We start from the raw sequence: 17,015 nt of genomic DNA, 5'->3' as shown, positions 1-17,015 counted from the left end.
TTTTTTAAGTGTTAGCACTCTGAGATTTCCATGAGCTTGTAAGATGTTCAAGTTTTCAGCAAGGGAAACCATTTACAATTTGTTTTGTTCAAGAGGCTTGTTGGCAGTGAAGTCCTTTCTTCCTTGATACAGCCAATTTAAAATGAGCTGACACGTTTAAGACTACATATTAAGACGGAAAAATGTCACCATTGTTTGGTAGCAGATTGAGCTGAAAGTTCAGTGGCTATAGTTACCGCCCTCTAAATCATGAAAAGGCAGGTTATGAACTGCAGAAGGCCGAGGCTAACAGAGCTTCCCACAGCCACCTGATATATACCAAATAGCCCAGGCTGATGAAGTAGCTCCATGGTATTCTTCTAATACATTATAATGACGTGATTTAGGAAGATTGAAATCCTTGTGTTGCTACATGGAAACTAAGCTGTGAGCTTTTAAAGTGCAAAAGGGAGAGTTTAGTCCAGTAGATCAGACTTACAGGATAAAGCTTTCGGTGTAGTGCAGGGAGTGTGATATAACTGTATAACTCTTGCTGAAGTGAAAGGAAGTACCCAGCTAACAGCACTCCATGCTAAAAGACAGACCATATAATAACAAAAAGTTACTTAACAGGTGAAATAAAAACATAATTTACATTTGTAACATTGTTACTGTCACTTACAGTTTCTCTTGAATATATAGCTGATGAAATCACACCCACATCTCATTGATACCTGCTTTAAGCGCAAGGCTCAGCATTGTCTCAAATATGAGTTGCTATTGATTCCTATATGAAACCCACTGACAAATTGAAATTTTCAACAAACACAGACTTTACTGAGCAAGGCCAAAAGTATAAAGTAAACAACAGAGGTGGGTCTGAAAAAGATCTGGAAACATGTCCTGGTCCCCAGAGCTTGGGGGTGTCTAGATCATGGGGTTTGGTCCAGCCCATGAGAAAGAGAGAGAGAAGAAAGCTGCACAGTGTGGATCCTGAGTTGGATTCAAACCCACAAACCCAAAGTTCCTCCATATGCTGGATGTTTCAAAACTCGGATTTTGGCTCAGGCCCATCTCTAATAAACAATGCACGTAATGGACTAGGTCTCTGGTCTCTCTTAAATGCTCTTTGTGCTGCTGGAGAGGCGCAATGAGGATTCAATGCTATAAGGCAGCTTATGAGGATTTCTCTACCACAGGAGAATGCTGAGCTGGTTTCAGGCCCCTCAAGCCATAAGGTGTATTCCAGGATGGACTGGGAGTTTGTCAGAAGCAGGGCCTCTTGGAGACCATTATCCACTAATGCCAGTTATTGTGGTGACAGCTTTGTTAGCCCCTGGAAGCTTATAGAGTCTTGGGGATTGGAGGAGTTAGAACAAGATTGGGCAAACTACGGCCCGTGGGCTGTATCCAGCCCACCAACCATTTTAATCCGGCCCTTGAGCTCCTGCTGATGACATCCAGCTGTATACCTCATATTCCACAAATGTAACCAGTACCATTACAATTATGTCACAATGCCTACAAGAGATTACCGTAGCTCCTGGGTGAAGAGAAACCCATATAAGAGCAAGGTGATGCTGGTCAGAAAAGGTAAGTGCTTCAAAGAACTAGACTGGACTTTGTCTTTCTTTTTCACTGAAGGCATCCATCCATCAAATCAGTAAAACGCCTTGGGGTCTTGTCTGAGTCATCACCAAGCCTAGACAATCAGGTGCCATTAGTGGCAAATAACATTGTTTAAAAAAAAGGAAGAAGGAGAAGCAGCAGCTGTTGCCCCTTGTTCCTTCTGCAGCTTGCTAGGAAGATTTTGTTATTTCTATTGTGATGATAGTGCCAAGATATCCTGATCGAGGAGCTGGGCCCCATTGTGCAAGGCGCTGTACAGCTTATAAAAAGGCAGTTTCTTCCTCACCTTTTCCTCCCTGATAAGGATGTTGATGATGATCCATGCAGTGTTGTTGTAGCTGTGTTAGTCCCAGAATATTAGAGAGACAAGGTGGGTGAGGTAATATCTATTATTTGACCAATTTCAGAAGCTGATTCAATAAAAGATATTACTTCATCTACCTTGTCTCTCTCACGATGATCTGGGAATTCATTTCCTCCAGACTGGATTATTTTAACTTCTTGTATCTGGCACCAGATATGAAAGTATTGCAGAGGCTCTATATGCAGAATATGGTGGCCCACCTCCTCAAGAGGATGGGCTGATATGAACACTAGAGTGAGCACTGGTTCCCAGATTGCCTTATTGTTAGTTTAAAAATTTAGTTCTGATCTTCAAAAAGATCAGCTGTCCAGGCCCCAGCTGCATCAGTGACTTCATCTGCCACAATACAGCTTTCACACCCCAGAATGAAGCTGGAGACAGTATTTTCAGTTAAAAGAAATCTGTCTGTGAAATGAGATTCCAGAGTAGATCAGGCTAATCCAGAGTCTGACCACCTTCTTGGCAAGCAACAAGGCTCTGTTCTTGGAGAATAATGGTCAGGAGATTGCAAATACTCCTGTTCAAACAAAAGTCTTTGTTCATGTGCAGATGCAGGCCATTTGCTAAACAGTCAGGTGAAGAAAGCATGAATGCTCGTGAATGACAAAGGGCACAAAAGTGGGTGAATCCTATGGATGTTCTGAACAGATGTTTGCAAATACTGTTCTACATCATGTGATCAGCTCTAGCAATGACAGACCACAGAACATTTAGTGTGACATTTAAAAAAAAACATGCTCCCAATTTGTGCATGCAAAAATGAGAAATTGCATGTTTAACTTAGAGGAAATAGAGCTGTCCATGTCAACATATTTTCAACATGTTAAAGTAATTACCATTCTGACTCAACATCAGTAAAAAATTATTTTCAGCTGCTGTTAATTTTCTTCTTGGCTACAAAGGCTTGTGTTTGAATAAAGAGGGAGAAAGAAGCTGTTAACATAGTGCAAATGAGAACACAAACTTGAAAGAACATGTATGTTAATGAGCAAGATGGCCTTCATCACTCCACAACTGCAAGGGAGAAAAAAATGTCTGATTTCTTGAAAACCTGATGACAGGTTGGGTGTGCAGCTGGGAGACAATCAGGGGCATAAAACTGGGTATGCACAACACAGAATTATTTTCAGCCATCCTTCATTTACAGCTCTGAAAATAACTCCACACAGAAACCCATAGCCCCTCACTTAGGATGATGAATTCTGAAAATGTAGGCTGAGAATCTTAAAGGAGCTTAAGGCAGTTAAATACCTACTTCCTATCAATTTTCAAAGGAAACTGGGTGCCTCACCCCTTAACACTCCTTTGAAAATCCCAGTGCTAGTTCTCAAAATCCTTCATTCTCCTCCTTTTGGAAGTTTTATGAGTAAACAGTGACATGAAAACAGCCTCTAAATTCAAGATGACTTTATTACCTTGGATGTGGATGCTGTTTGGTTGAAAAGAGGGGTTTGTTATTGGCTGGTATGTCTTCAGATGTGTTCCTGCAGTCTGCAGGAGATGGGGAGTCTGGGGTGTCCGTCTCTGCATCATGGGAGGGGGAACTGGAATTCTCCTGGGGCTGATATGGTGGGGAGACTGAGCAGGAGCTGCAAACCTGAAAATCATGAAACAGATTGAAGTATGAAGCCCCCAAAAAATAAGAGCAAAAAAAAGTTTTTAATTATTTAAATCACCAAAGTGCTTTAACAATGGGCACTGATACAGATTTCTAAAAGAATAGAGTCCAGTCCTAAACATTCACAAGAGTCATGTTCCAGTTTCTCAAATTAGATGGATAAACTACACCTGATAAACAACAACGAAAACCCAGTCTGTAGCTTCTACCAGGCTAACTCCTCTTAACTTCCAGGGGAGAGGCTCAGACAGTCCAATGATGAGGGTCACATAGATACTTAGATGGGGTACCTGACATCAGAGCCACTGCTAAATTGCAGGACTGTATTGTGGGGAGGCAATGGGATACCAGTTGACAAATGGCAGTCCTTCCTTTTTAGAAGGGCTGCAATCAGTCAATTATGGTGCTTCTATGGGGCACAGAGACTAGCTGATGGGTGGTGGGGCATTGCCTGAAAGAAGATATGCTGGGCAGAGGCAGTGTAGGATCAGTCCCAAGTCCTTTTAATAAGTATTGTTTTCTGTTGCATATGATGCTTTAATAGCACTTGGAAATTTTTCCACTTTATATTCAAGTATTTTGAAATAAATTATCTTAAACCAATATAAAATAGATGTTAGTTTTCATGAAGATCTTGCAGTGTTAAATGATTTCAAGTGGAGATGAGCCTGAGCTTATCAAAATTTGGATCTGGACCCAATTTATGAACTCCCAAACCTTGGGCATTTCCTGAGCTAATTCTCTGGTTCAGCTGGGAAAAGGAGTGCAACACTTCAGAAGATAGGGCCTAAAACATATGATTACTTCTGCTACTATAAGAGGATGGGTTATTTACCTGGATGTATTTATGGGCTTCATGGAAGGGTTAGAAATAATAACAACTACTCCTTTGAATTGTACATGTCAACGCTCTTTACAAAGTAAGTAAGTAATATTCCCATTGAAGATGGGAAGCCAAGGTGTAGAGAGGTTACAAGGCTTGGCTTCCTTGATTCACATGACCATGCTCAGTCCATGTTGCCTACTCAGCAACAAATAGTGTTTTCTGGGCAACAATGGAAGGAAGCTATAGTCTCACAAATAATACAGTCGGAGCTAAATTATAATAATATTACCACAAAATACTCCTGCATAAAGTCATCACATGAGCAAGCATATTTAAATCCAAAACACCTGAGTTCTTCTGACTGAACAGAGAAGAGATTTCTGTCAAACATCTTCTGCATGACTTGGACCTTATATGGAACCCATTAACTATTTTTTGGCAGATCCATAGCTCATGTTAACATTATAGCAAATTTCATAGTGAGCCTTGTATGCTTTACTGCTTGTTCTATTTGCTTTCATTGAGTAGCCCTTTTGTTTCTTACTAGTTACAGTTTATTTTGTCTCTGTATTGATTCTATATTTACATACCAACTCAAATTTATTACTAGAAAGATGTGTCTGTACAGGAGAAACTATAGAAATACGACCGGTAATGGGATAAATCATAAGGTCCTTACTAAGTAACTCAGTCTATAACATGTCACATATTTTTGCTGCTGCAGGTAACTTCTGCACTATATATTTAAAACACATGCTAAGGAATGTGGGGACGAGGTATGTGTGTTTTGCAGTAACAATTGAGACTAACAAAAGAAGAAATATACAGTAAGTGTTTATGAAAAAATATAAGAGGGCTTTAAAAAAGTGCTACAACTGCAGGATTACAGGTTTGCCAAGACAGAGGAAAGATGGGGGTTAGTTTTCTGGATAGCACTCACATAGAAAGATTATTGATTTGCTGCCAGAGATCAACAACAATGCACAGACTGGTCTTTTTTTACATTATTATTTAAGGAATCGTGGGATATCATCCTCTGTGTTTTCAAAATTCATTTGTGAAAACTAATCAATGAAAAATGGCTTTAACCGCCAGCCAACAACAGGGGAAAAAATCCTTTTCAAAGACTTAAAATGAAAAGCACCGTTTTAAAGATTTCACATTTGATTTAACATCTAAAAAACCTTCCAAAGATAATACGCCACTTTGTATAGCTAGACAGGGATCCTTTTTAGTAGACTTTAGTAGTCTTTATAATGATTTATGAATCACTTCATGAATTCCTGGCTTACTCATATGGGTGACTATAGTATCTACATATACTTCCCTTCTGCTTCACAAAAGAGAAACTTGGACTTGTTTCAATCCAGATTTGTCCCCGAATAAATCACAGTGTGTTACTGGGGGAACTGCAAATTTAATTTTGTTTCTAAAACAATCAGGATCAGCTTGTAACTGCTAGGAAACTGCCATCCTGAACTGTGGCCATGCCCTGCAGCTCATGCAAACAGGAATAGCCAAATTTATAGAGAGCTGCCTTCCTCCATGCTTTCTGGGGTCTTCAAAACTAGAACTAGCATGTTCTAGGAGCCATTACGCAGTATGCCATTCCTCAGTGGGAGCTAGGAAAGGTGTCCTATAAATGAATGATTAGATTTGAAATGGTTTCAAGATTTGATGGGGGAAACGAGGATTACGTTATCAAAGCTTAAATGACCAGATTAATTTATACAATGTGACATGCACAGATGATTTCTAATTAGTCAATATGGATCACCACTAAATGTAATAAATGTCATGGTAAGTGTTGGCTGGACCTGGACATAATGTAAATTAGGAATACAGTATGAGCAAACTGCTAGCAAGCATCAGTACAAAAAACTAAACCACTACCACTATCACCAAGAAATCATGTTTGGTATTAGTAGTTTTTTGCTAAGTGACATGGAGGCCAGACCCAGCACACTGAAAATGATTATTTAGAGGTGGTGGTGATGAGGGGGAAGTTTTTTTATGTTTGGGGAAAAAGAATTTGTACAAGTGGTTTGAGATTCTTGGCCACAGAATTGACCGTTGCTAAACTGTTTGTGCATCACAGACTCTAAGGGCTTGGCTACACTTGCAGGTGTGCAGCGCTGGGAGTTACAGTGGTCTTCATACAGCTGTGTAGGGAAAGCGCTGGAGTGTGGCCACACTGACAGCTACCAGCGCTGCAGTGTGGCCACATTTGCAGCATTTGCAGCGGTTTTGGGAGTGGTGCATTATGGGCAGCTATCCCAGCGTTCAAGTGGCTGCAACGTGCTTTTCAAAAGAGGGGGGTGGGGTGGAATGTGACAGGGAGCGTGGGGGAGAGAGAGAGAGAGAGAGAGAGTGGATTTTTGGAGCCAACACTGTCAGCTCCCTGCCTTGCAAATTCTGACCACTTCCCCGACCCCTCATTCACTCTTAAATGCAAATAGCCTGCAGACCAGATAAGCAGCTTCTCAGACGGACTCCCTTCCCTCCCTCTCCGCCCCCCGCCGTGCTGTTTCTCTCCTCAAGCAAACACTAGCTGTGGACATTCATCCCCCTGCCTGCCTCATTCACAGCAAACAGGAGCTGTGTTTGTTTTTTAGATAAGCAGCTCCGGGAGCCCCGAGTTCACAACAAAACAAAGAGAGGCATCATAACAAAACAAAGAGAGTTCTTTAGTTAAAAGCATTATGGGAAAATTCTGGAGGCCAGTTACAGCGTAGTAAGCTTAATCACTGTTTACACTGGCACCCCAGCGCTGCAGCACCAGCACTGCAGTCGTTATTCCCCAGGCAGACATGGAGTACAGCCAGCGCTGTAGCCAGGGAGATACAGCACTGTACGTGCCTTGCAAGTGTGGACGGTGAGTGAGCTGCAGCGCTGTAAAGCCACCACCAGCGCTGCAACTCTCCAGTATAGCCAAGCCCTAAGAAGTGATTTGGAGGCGAAAATCCTCATTCCTGCAATTCCACACAAAACAGAACTTCTATTGTTAATCCAGGCTGCTGGATTCCCTACACAGAACCCGATGTCAGTATTGTGACTGTGGTATCAATTGACTGTCCTTATTCAAGCTGGTTAGAATCAAACAAAGCAAAAAGAAAATTCCCATTCGGGGTAAACCTGACCTCTTAAAGGTGTTTTGATGGTGCTCCACTTCTTCATAGTAGTATTTGAAAGACTTTCAAAGAGCTGTCACCTCAGAATTATCCTGGCTAGTGTTCTTTTTGGCTAGCATTCCTTTATTTGATTTCACACTGCTAGTCTCAATGGGGACGTGGAAATACGTGACTGGCCTAGTAATATTCAACATTGTGCTTAGAACTGAAATCTCTCACTGAGTTTGCCTCACCTTCACTGCCTGATCTTCTTGGAGTTGTCATATCTACTGAACTCCCTTCCATGAATCCCCCTTCTCCTTCTGGTTCTGTTTTTTGTGTGAATCGTCTACATAGCAGTGAACTGGTTTCAGACCAATTAATCTCTGAGCTAGGGGCGATGCACTGACAAGCATCAGATTGTATATGCATTCAAATAAGGTCATAGGCATTCCCTTTGTTTCAACCAGAAAAGAGAACAAAGCAAATAATAGTTGTGCACTTTTACACAGTTTGTAGTCCAAGAGAATCAACTGTATCCACAAAAATTGCGCGGATTCAGGATGGATGCCAGAACAGACTTCAAATATTATTAGTCTGGAAGGTGTTAATGGTTTCCATTAGCATGTCTGTGATCTTTAGACTACCATAGATCTGGTTAAAACTGATGAGCATGCTACCCACCCTTCATTCAGGCTAAATGGCAGAAGCAATTAAGCTCCTTTAATGGACTAAGATACCTGGAGACAATGGAAGCCACTGGCACTAGCCATATGCAAGGCTGACCAGACACTAAACCCTGCTGGCTGTTTTTTTTCCTGGGGACTGATTGCAAACACAGAGGCTGGGTCTTTGATTCATTGCAGAGAGCTGAAAGCAACCAAAAAGAAAGAGAAAGGCAGCAAAAAGCCACAGAAGCAGTGGTGAGCATGGCCCTGCTCCATGAGGCACAGGACTGGCTGAAAAGGCAGGTTTGGAAATTGTGAGCAAGAACACTGCCTGCTGTTTGTTTCTACTGTGTTCAGGGAACAAGGACTTTGTGTACTTTGAAAATAAACAGGATTGCACCAAAGAATAACCTCACTCATAATCAATATTTCCTCCTAATGGAAACAACCCAGCAAGGCTCTGAATATTGGCTAACTATTCAGACCAAGGGGCAACAAATGCTAGCTACTTACTGATCCTGGTGCTACCACTTCTCACTCCCTATTATTTTTCTTAACTCTTCTCTTCTGGTGTTAGTTCAGAGCTGGGAGATAAAAATGGATCTTCAAGGCCAAGAAAATGATAATTAATTCTAACCAACTCTTAAACTTCTGCCTTTCACCCTGCCCAACAATTAGCTTCCCTCAAGAAGAGTTTACTGTTTGAAATACACAATTCCACTTATTCTGCACTATGGAAGTCTTGTGGGGGATTAAAAGAGATGACAAATCAAGAATAAGTTCCTGTAAAATAACAGTAATAATATCTAGCTTTTATATATCGTGTTTCATCAGTAAATCTCAAAGTGCTTTACAAAGGGGGTAAGCATCACAACCCTTATTTCAAAGATGGGGAAACTGAGGCACAAAATAGTGAGGTGACTTGCCAGAGGTCATCCAGCAGGCCAGGGGCCAAGCCAGGGTCCAACCAGTGCTCTAGCCACTAGGGAACACTTCCATTGTGTGGCCACAAAAAAGTATTTTTGTTAAAACAAATTAGTCGAAAGGGAAGGCAAGCATGCCTATTTGGAACTATTAAATTGGAGAAAAAAATGGTTCAACAATAGTTATCCATGTGAAAGTATGACATGTCATGTTACCAGGGACCACTAGGGAAGACAGAGTCTATGTTGGAAGTCACTTTATCTGACTGCCTACTTTTCTCAACATAGCAATAACATTTAGGAGGTGTGTAGCTAGCTTGTGCACAGCCAATCATCTTTAAAGGTAATAATTGGAGATATATCAATCTCCTAGAACTGGAAGGGACCTTGAAAGGTCATCAAGTCCAGCCCCCTGCCTTCACTAGCAGGACCAATTTTTTGCCCCAGATCCCTAAGTGGCCTCCTCAAGGATTGAACTCACAATCCTGGGTTTAGCAGGCCAATGCTCAAACCACTGAGCTATCCCTCCCCTCATTTGTTTATTCTGAGCACAAGTTACCCAGTAACTGACACCCTGGATGTGCAACAGCAATGGGGAAAACTCTACAAAGACTGAAGATTCAGAGGTACAACCAAATACTTTTCTGAACATAACAAAATGTCTTTGAGGTGGTGTGGTCATAAGATCAGGCTCTTATTATATTTCCTGAACTTCCTTCTTTTTGACTGTGTTGGGGAAAAAATGTAAGCTGCATGGGGCAGGCTGTTGTCCACCTCAGTGCTCTGGGTAGTGCTCCGTACACTGACTGTGCTCAGTAAACAATAATCAGGAACAGACTTTCTCTACATATGATAGTATTTCTAGTCAAAGCCAGGAGGTTTTGGGCAAAGTTCCAAGGCAGTTCTCATATAAAAATTAAAATTCCCATAACGTCTTACATTCTGGCTTTCACCAACTCTCCACATTTTGCCATTGTGGACTAGTAAAAAGTCCTGTTAGTTCACAGTCTACTATACCCCAGTGAAATGCACCAAAATTCCAGGTGTCTACCAGATCTGTGACACAAAAAAACTTCTGTTTAAAAACATGTTTAAAGAACAATGTGATTTGTTGCACAACAGGATTGCGTGAAACTCAATGTTTTTCTAACAATGTCACGAATATACATGTTTTGCCTAAGGTTTTACAAAGACAAAAATAGCAAAATTTTGCAGCTGTGACACAACACTCCTCACCCCCAGAAGATGGGCAAATCAAAACTAGATTTTCCACTGAGCACACAAATGTCTGTCATCCAAATGTGGCTGTTTTCCTTACCTCCGTGCCCGCTACTGTCACCAGCTCCACTGACAGCATCACTGAGCTACTACAGAAACTATGGGTACGTCTTCACTACCGGCCGTATCGGCGGGTAGCAATCGATTTCTTGGGGATTGATATATCGCGTCTCATCTAGACGCGATATATCGATCCCCGAACGCGCTCCTGTCGACTCCGGAACTCCACCAACGCGAACGGTGGTAGCGGAGTCGACGGGGGAGCCGCGGACGTCGATCCCGCGCCGTGAGGACGGTAAGTAATTCAATCTAAGGTACTTCGACTTCAGCTACGCTATTCACATAGCTGAAGTTGCGTATCTTAGATCGATTCCCCCCCCAGTGTAGACCAGCCCATTGATTTGTTCTGCTAGCTGTTCCAACTTGCCTGGCCTAACAGGCTGCATTTGCATCACTGCAGGACAAACCCTCCAGGGATGAGGAGACAAATTCCCCAGCAGTACCTTTTCTATAGCACTGGGGAGAGAAGACCCTTAGTTTTCTCTCCCTGAAAGTGAGGCAAGCATGTGTTCCTGAAACCCAGGATTGACCCAGTTTCCAGGGCCTGTCCCAATGTCCCTGATAGTTATACAAAAAGACCCAGGATTTTGTCCCAATTTTTGTGTGCACCACAGGCAGACTCTGGCCACCTGAAGGAACTGTCAGTCAGCTGAGCTGGTGAAACTGTCAACAGAAGGTATATGCATATGTGCACCTATAGCTGCCAATACCACAGTGATGAACCTGGTATAAACATTTAGGTAGATTATCCCACCAGGCCCATCACTTGTTGATGCCTTTTCCTGATAAAGTTTCCAATTAAGCCCATTTTCTGCATGAGTCCTTGTCACCCATCCTGATTTTCATGGTGCACTCCCATAATACAGGCACTGACCCAATTCTGAGTGGCAGGAGTCCTGCAAAGTTTCAGGGCCCTGCTGTGTGCATACAGGGCTGGGGCAGGCTCAAGCGGCCATTGAGCAATTGAGGGAGGCTCCCTGATTTGTGTCAATAGAAATGCTGTTGATCTGGCTGCAATATTCCCAAAGGTTCAAAAGCCATGAGTCAGATCCCCCAAAACAATGATTAAAAAAAAAAAGATTATATAGTGTTTTGGGCCTGTCTTTTGATTTCTGAACTGCCCCACCCACACCCAATGCATGTGTGAGAAACTTAGTGTTGCCAACACACCCAGATTTATTGAGGTGATTTTTGGCCCCTGCTGCTGGAACCCTGACCCCTACATCTGTTCATCCCCCCGACAACCAATTAATTCTGCCTCCACATCAGTTCTGCCCCTTCCATCCTCAACTGCATTCCTCCTGGGGCTCTTCACCCCCTTTCCCAGACCTGGGAGGTTGCAGCAGGGTCCCCTCGCCCACTTTTATGCTGGGGAGGGGGGGAGTGGCTCCACCCTCTGCCCCTTCCCAGGCCGGGTGTTACAGGAAGGGAGTGTGGAAGGAGCAGCAGGGGAACTGTCCCTGTTACTCATAGAAAAGGAGGGAGGAAGGCCTGAGCTGCTGGGCTTTTTGGTGCTCCCTCTTTCCCCCTCCCCTCCTGTGAAGATGGTCTTGGCTCCTGAGGGGACTGGGAAAAAGCTCTGCCTGCCTCCTGCAGCAGCTCTGATTGGCTGCTCTTCCCCAGGAGGTGGGGCAGTGGGGAAGGCAGCCAGCTGGAAGGCGTTTCCTCCTCACCCGCATGCAGGTCTGAAATTGGGGCGGATGCTTCTTGTGACATGACCAGACTGGTTCCAGCCCTGGCTGAAATCCCATGACTCATGAAAAAATCAGGAGAACTCGCAACACTGTGGCAGGCAGTTGCCAAACCACTAGGAAAGCTGCCTCTACTACCCCATGAGTGAGAGGGGCTGGGAGAAGTGTCTCCTTCCCAGCTTGTTCAACTGAGCCCTTGTGAGGGGAAGGGGACAGAGGCCACAAGGGACCTCAGATGGGTCTCAGTTCCAGCTCCAACATCACAAACTCTCACACACACTTTACACTTATTCAGCAGAAAGGCCACAAACTGCATGGGCTATGGAGATTGAACTAGCCCTGCTACATGTAAAGGAAATCCCCTTCCCCTCATATCATGTGTGAAGCATGCCAGTGCATGAGAAACTTGCCCTGATGCATGCTTTATTTGTAGTTAAACAGAAGATTTCATTCAGCAGCATTGTCAAGCTCATGCCTTCACCAACACTAAATCCATGCTTTTTTTTAAAAAAAAGCTGCAGTTTATGGTTATGTGCAAATTATTTGACTTTTTGCTTAAATGTAACAGCAGGCAAGTGTTTCTACATTTTTCCTTCCAAAAAAGCTGGCAGCTGTAGTCTTTCTACATATAGAAAGGAGACAGTTGCTTGGTTAAGAAGTAGGAGGCATTGTTGCTAAGACCAACCTACCTTCCTATGAGGAGGTGTGCACAGAATAGTCAATGGCACACGTCTACTCCTGCCACCAGGACTGGTGTCTACTCAGTTTGTCACTGAAAATATAGTCCAGTCTAGGTTCAGGAGTGAAGATTCACCCTTGAATGATTCCCCTCATCAGCAAGTGAACAGCCTTTACTTATTGCCCGTGGCTACTCTGATATGATAGCTGCCACCTTGACCAATACAGTGGGAATTGAACTGGGGATTTCCAGGACTAAAAGCACAAGCTGCTATAGCTGGAGCTAGAGCTCCTTAACTGGGGCTGTAACAACTCATATCCTTTGTGGGTCATCACAGAGGGGGACCTGTAATACAATGATTGGTGGGTTACATCTATGCTAGAGAATTAAACTGTTGGTAAGGGCAAGTGAGGGCAGATAATCTCTCTAAAAAAGAGACAAAGCATGGAAACAGGCTAGACAGAAAGATCAGGTTTTGCTAGCTTGGCGAAGGTAGGGCCCAAGGTTTGATCAGTTGCTCACTTCCACCCTTCAGAGTCTGTCATTGTTAACAGGCAGACATTTCCTCACTAGCAGAAAAGATACAGCCTCTTAGCAGACAAGTCTCCAACCGTCCAAACCATGGGAGGAAATTACTGTAGTGATTCCAGAACAACATTGGTATGTGCTTTAAGTGGAATCTTTCTTACAGCCAGCCTGTTTCATACCACATACAAGAAGCTTTGTAATATGTAAGCATTAGCTGCCTTGACTCTTTGGTTAGAAACACTTGGGGGCTCTTGCTTCTGGAGGTCTGGCTGGGAATTACTTGCTGTTTTATAGCAAAGTCATAAAAAGAATATAACCACATACTCAAATAAGCAAATAAAAGTACTGCTCCCATTCTTATTATAGCACTGCAGTAATAAAGTTGAATACTTCAATTCTAAATTCTTCTATTCAACCATTAATAACAGCCTAAAAAATTCCTTTCAAGCTAAAATTTCTCATGCTTTAGGAATACAGGAATTGCTATACCAGGTCCATCTAGCTCAACATCCTGTCTCAGACAGTTGCAAGTATTAGAAGCTTCAGAAAAACATGAGCGAACCCTCATAGTGGAGAATTACAGAACTGCCTGCCCATAGTGGAAACTTTTTCCCAAATCCAGTAGCTATTGGGTCATTTATGTCCAGAAACATATGCCTTAAGAAGCAAAATGTAACTGCAGATATTATCATATGTAAATACAGCTAATCCCTTTAAACTGGGCATTTGGGCAACAATGATCTTGTGGGAGTGAGTTCCACAAGTTAATTATGTATTGTGTAAACGAGTATTCATTTTTATTGTTTTTAAGTTTGCTGCTTTTTTGATTTAATTGAATGTTCCCTTGTTCTTGTATTCAAAAGGGGATGAACAGTAGGCCGCATTTACCTTCCCTCTACCATACAATATTTTTTATACCTTTATCATGCCCTCTCTTACACAAACTGTCAAAATCTTTTCAAATTTGGTGAGCATTAAAAAAATAAAAACAAAACAATTAGAAAAAATGAGTTTTATGGTAGAGATTAGATCTGAGACTCCAGTTTTATCCTAACTTCGCTACCACCACCTGAATTTTAGAGAGTTTGGATATGAAAACCTGCACCAAACCCAATCTCGTTGATTTGAGTTTTGGCATGGAACTAAACTTGCACAAGATGTGCGCATTATTTTTCAATTCCTCTTCCCACAACTTCGAGGCTCAGGTTCACAGGGCTTCATCAGCTTCTCTACAGCCTCCCTCCCATTGTCCAAAGGGAGAGAAAGTTGAAGAGGAACCTCTGCTTCCTCTATGTTTTCTCCTTCCTATTCTCCATGGGAGTGAAAGAAATGGGAGTTACTATAGTTTATAGCTTCCCTAGAATCCTGAGCCGGCTGCCCAAATGTAAGGGTCGAAGAGAAGTCTCCTTGATGAGGTGTACACTTGTCCAGGGAAACCATCACTCAGGCAGGGGAGAAAAGAATGTTTGGGAGGGGAACTTAATGGTGAAACAACACAGACTTGTGTGCATGTGAATGGGTCATCAGTAGATTCTACATTGAATGACATACCATTACCTATAGTGGGGCATTTCACCTTGGGAGATGATGGATGTGAGTACTTCTGCAGCTGGAAAACAAGTGACAGCCTTGTTCTGTTACAGCGGTAGAGAAATTTCTGCTGGTGGGTGTGGAATTTGGTAGTAGCAGCAACTGGGTTTTTTTCTTTAAAATTTTCATTTTTGTAATTGAATATTAAAAGCAAGAACTATGTTAATGCAACATTAAGGTTGAGAAGTTAATCATTCAAAATGCAGAAAACCCAGTAGTTAAGATTCTCAGGGTAATATTGTAGAACCTGAGTTACGAACACCAGAGTTATGAATTGACCAGTCAACCAGACACCTCATTTGGATCCGGAAGTATGCAATCAGGGAGCAGCAGAGACCAAAAAAAATAAATACAGTAAACTACTAAAAAAATAAAAGGAAAATTAAAAAAAAAAGATTTGACTGTTTCTGTGCTTGTTTCATTCAAATCAAGATGGTTAAAAGCTGATTTTTTCTTCTGCATAGTACAGTTTTGAAGCTGCAGTAAGTCAATGTTCAATTGTAAACTTTTGAAAGAATCATAACGTTTTGTTCAGCGTTATGAACATTTCAGAGTTATGAACAACCTCCATTCCCAAAGTGTTCGTAACTCTGAGGATATTAGTGGAGCCACATTGCCCACATAAAATATGCAGCACCTCATGTACTACATGGCACAATGGCAACAAAGTCTGCGGTAAGAACTCCTAAATTCTGTGGCAATATTAATTTATTGTATCTCCTTGAAATATCCTACATTCTCATCCCTTTTGCAACCAAACACAAGGTTATGACTCATAGTGGGCTGTACAATTCACCAATGATTATTCTCAACCATGCTTTTTTCATGATGGATTTTTTTGCTTTGTACACTACAAGCCCAGCTCCAAGGGCCTCAGCAGTTACAACGTTATCTAGGTGGTCCAGGACAGATTCTCCTTCCTCTTCCTCATGTGTGCCATGGATGAGGGGAGGCAGAGGTTGTGGTCTGCTTCCCTAGTTCATCATCTCAGCTCCCCAAGCCTCTAGGCAGCCTAGCTATCCAGCCTGCCCTTCTGCCTCCCCCTGCTCCCTGGCTGCAACCTGAACTCCAGCATTGGCTCCCTAAACTCTGCACCAGCCCCTCCTCAATCCTGCCTTGTTCTATAAAACAGTGACATGAGCATGCACTGTAGTCCAATTAACTTCCCCTTGTGCAGAAAGTTCCAGAGCAAGAGGCAGCTGCAGGCGGGTCCCCGCAGACCAGGGAGACAAAACAAAATGCTGGGCTCTTGGCTCCAGCTCAATAATTAATTTTGTATGGAGAATTCTGTGATCTCTTGGAAAAAATGGCACATTCCACGCTTGCATAATCAGTAAGGTCATGGGTACGCTATGGATGCGACAATGGCTACGGTGCCATAGCTATACCATTATAACCCTGTAGTGTAGATGCAGATAACAGCAGTGGAAGAAGTTTTTCCATTGCTGTGGGAACTCCACCTTCTTGAGTGACGGTAGCTAGGTTGACCAAAACATTCTTCCATTGACCTAGCTGTGTCTACACCAGGAGTTATGTCAGCATAGCTGCAGCACGCAAGTGTGTCTGTTTTTCACACCCCTGAAGACAATAGTTATGTCAACCTACATTTTAAGTTTAGACCAGGTCTAAATCGGTGGGTCCCAGATTGAGATGGCTGAGGCAGTTCATACCTTTCAGAACTATTATTTCAGGCTCTTTGCACACTCAGACAAGTTTATACTTAGTTCATATTTTCAAGGTTATCATCACAACCATGGGGGCTTGAAATTTAATTTTTTTAAATGGAAATGGAGATTCTGCAACAAGGGGTGAATTCTGCAGAAAACTCCATGATGGCAGAATACACAGGGTCTTGGCTATATGCAGTGTTTTGTATTATTTCTCCTGTTAATATTTGCCTAAATATATATAGGTGCCCTGTGACCAACTTATCACTGCTGTGGTAATCGTCACTCTCCTGCATTTAAATGCATCCTCTTAACATTGCATTAATGTAGTTATGGGCACTTACTCAGTCTTGAATACAAAGTAGCCCCAAATAGAGATGGAGAGTAACAATGAAACAGTTTCTG

The 17,015-nt window shown here is 42.5% G+C and overlaps 1 protein-coding gene across 2 annotated transcripts in view; it reads right to left on the bottom strand.

Annotated features, from left to right (window-relative positions):
• GLIS3 (GLIS family zinc finger 3) overlaps window positions 1-17,015 on the bottom strand; it is a 323,632-nt gene that overhangs the window by 34,263 nt on the left and 272,354 nt on the right. For both annotated transcript variants that reach the window (XM_045020847.1, XM_045020848.1), the window contains exon 11: window positions 3,388-3,569. In XM_045020847.1, coding sequence (XP_044876782.1) covers window positions 3,388-3,569 — 182 coding nt within the window. The remainder of the gene's footprint in view (window positions 1-3,387; window positions 3,570-17,015) is intronic.

Source organism: Mauremys mutica, chromosome 6 (genome assembly GCF_020497125.1).
Source record: "Mauremys mutica isolate MM-2020 ecotype Southern chromosome 6, ASM2049712v1, whole genome shotgun sequence".
Lineage (NCBI taxonomy): Eukaryota > Metazoa > Chordata > Testudines > Geoemydidae > Mauremys > Mauremys mutica.
This window is presented reverse-complemented; position numbering and strand designations above follow the sequence as displayed.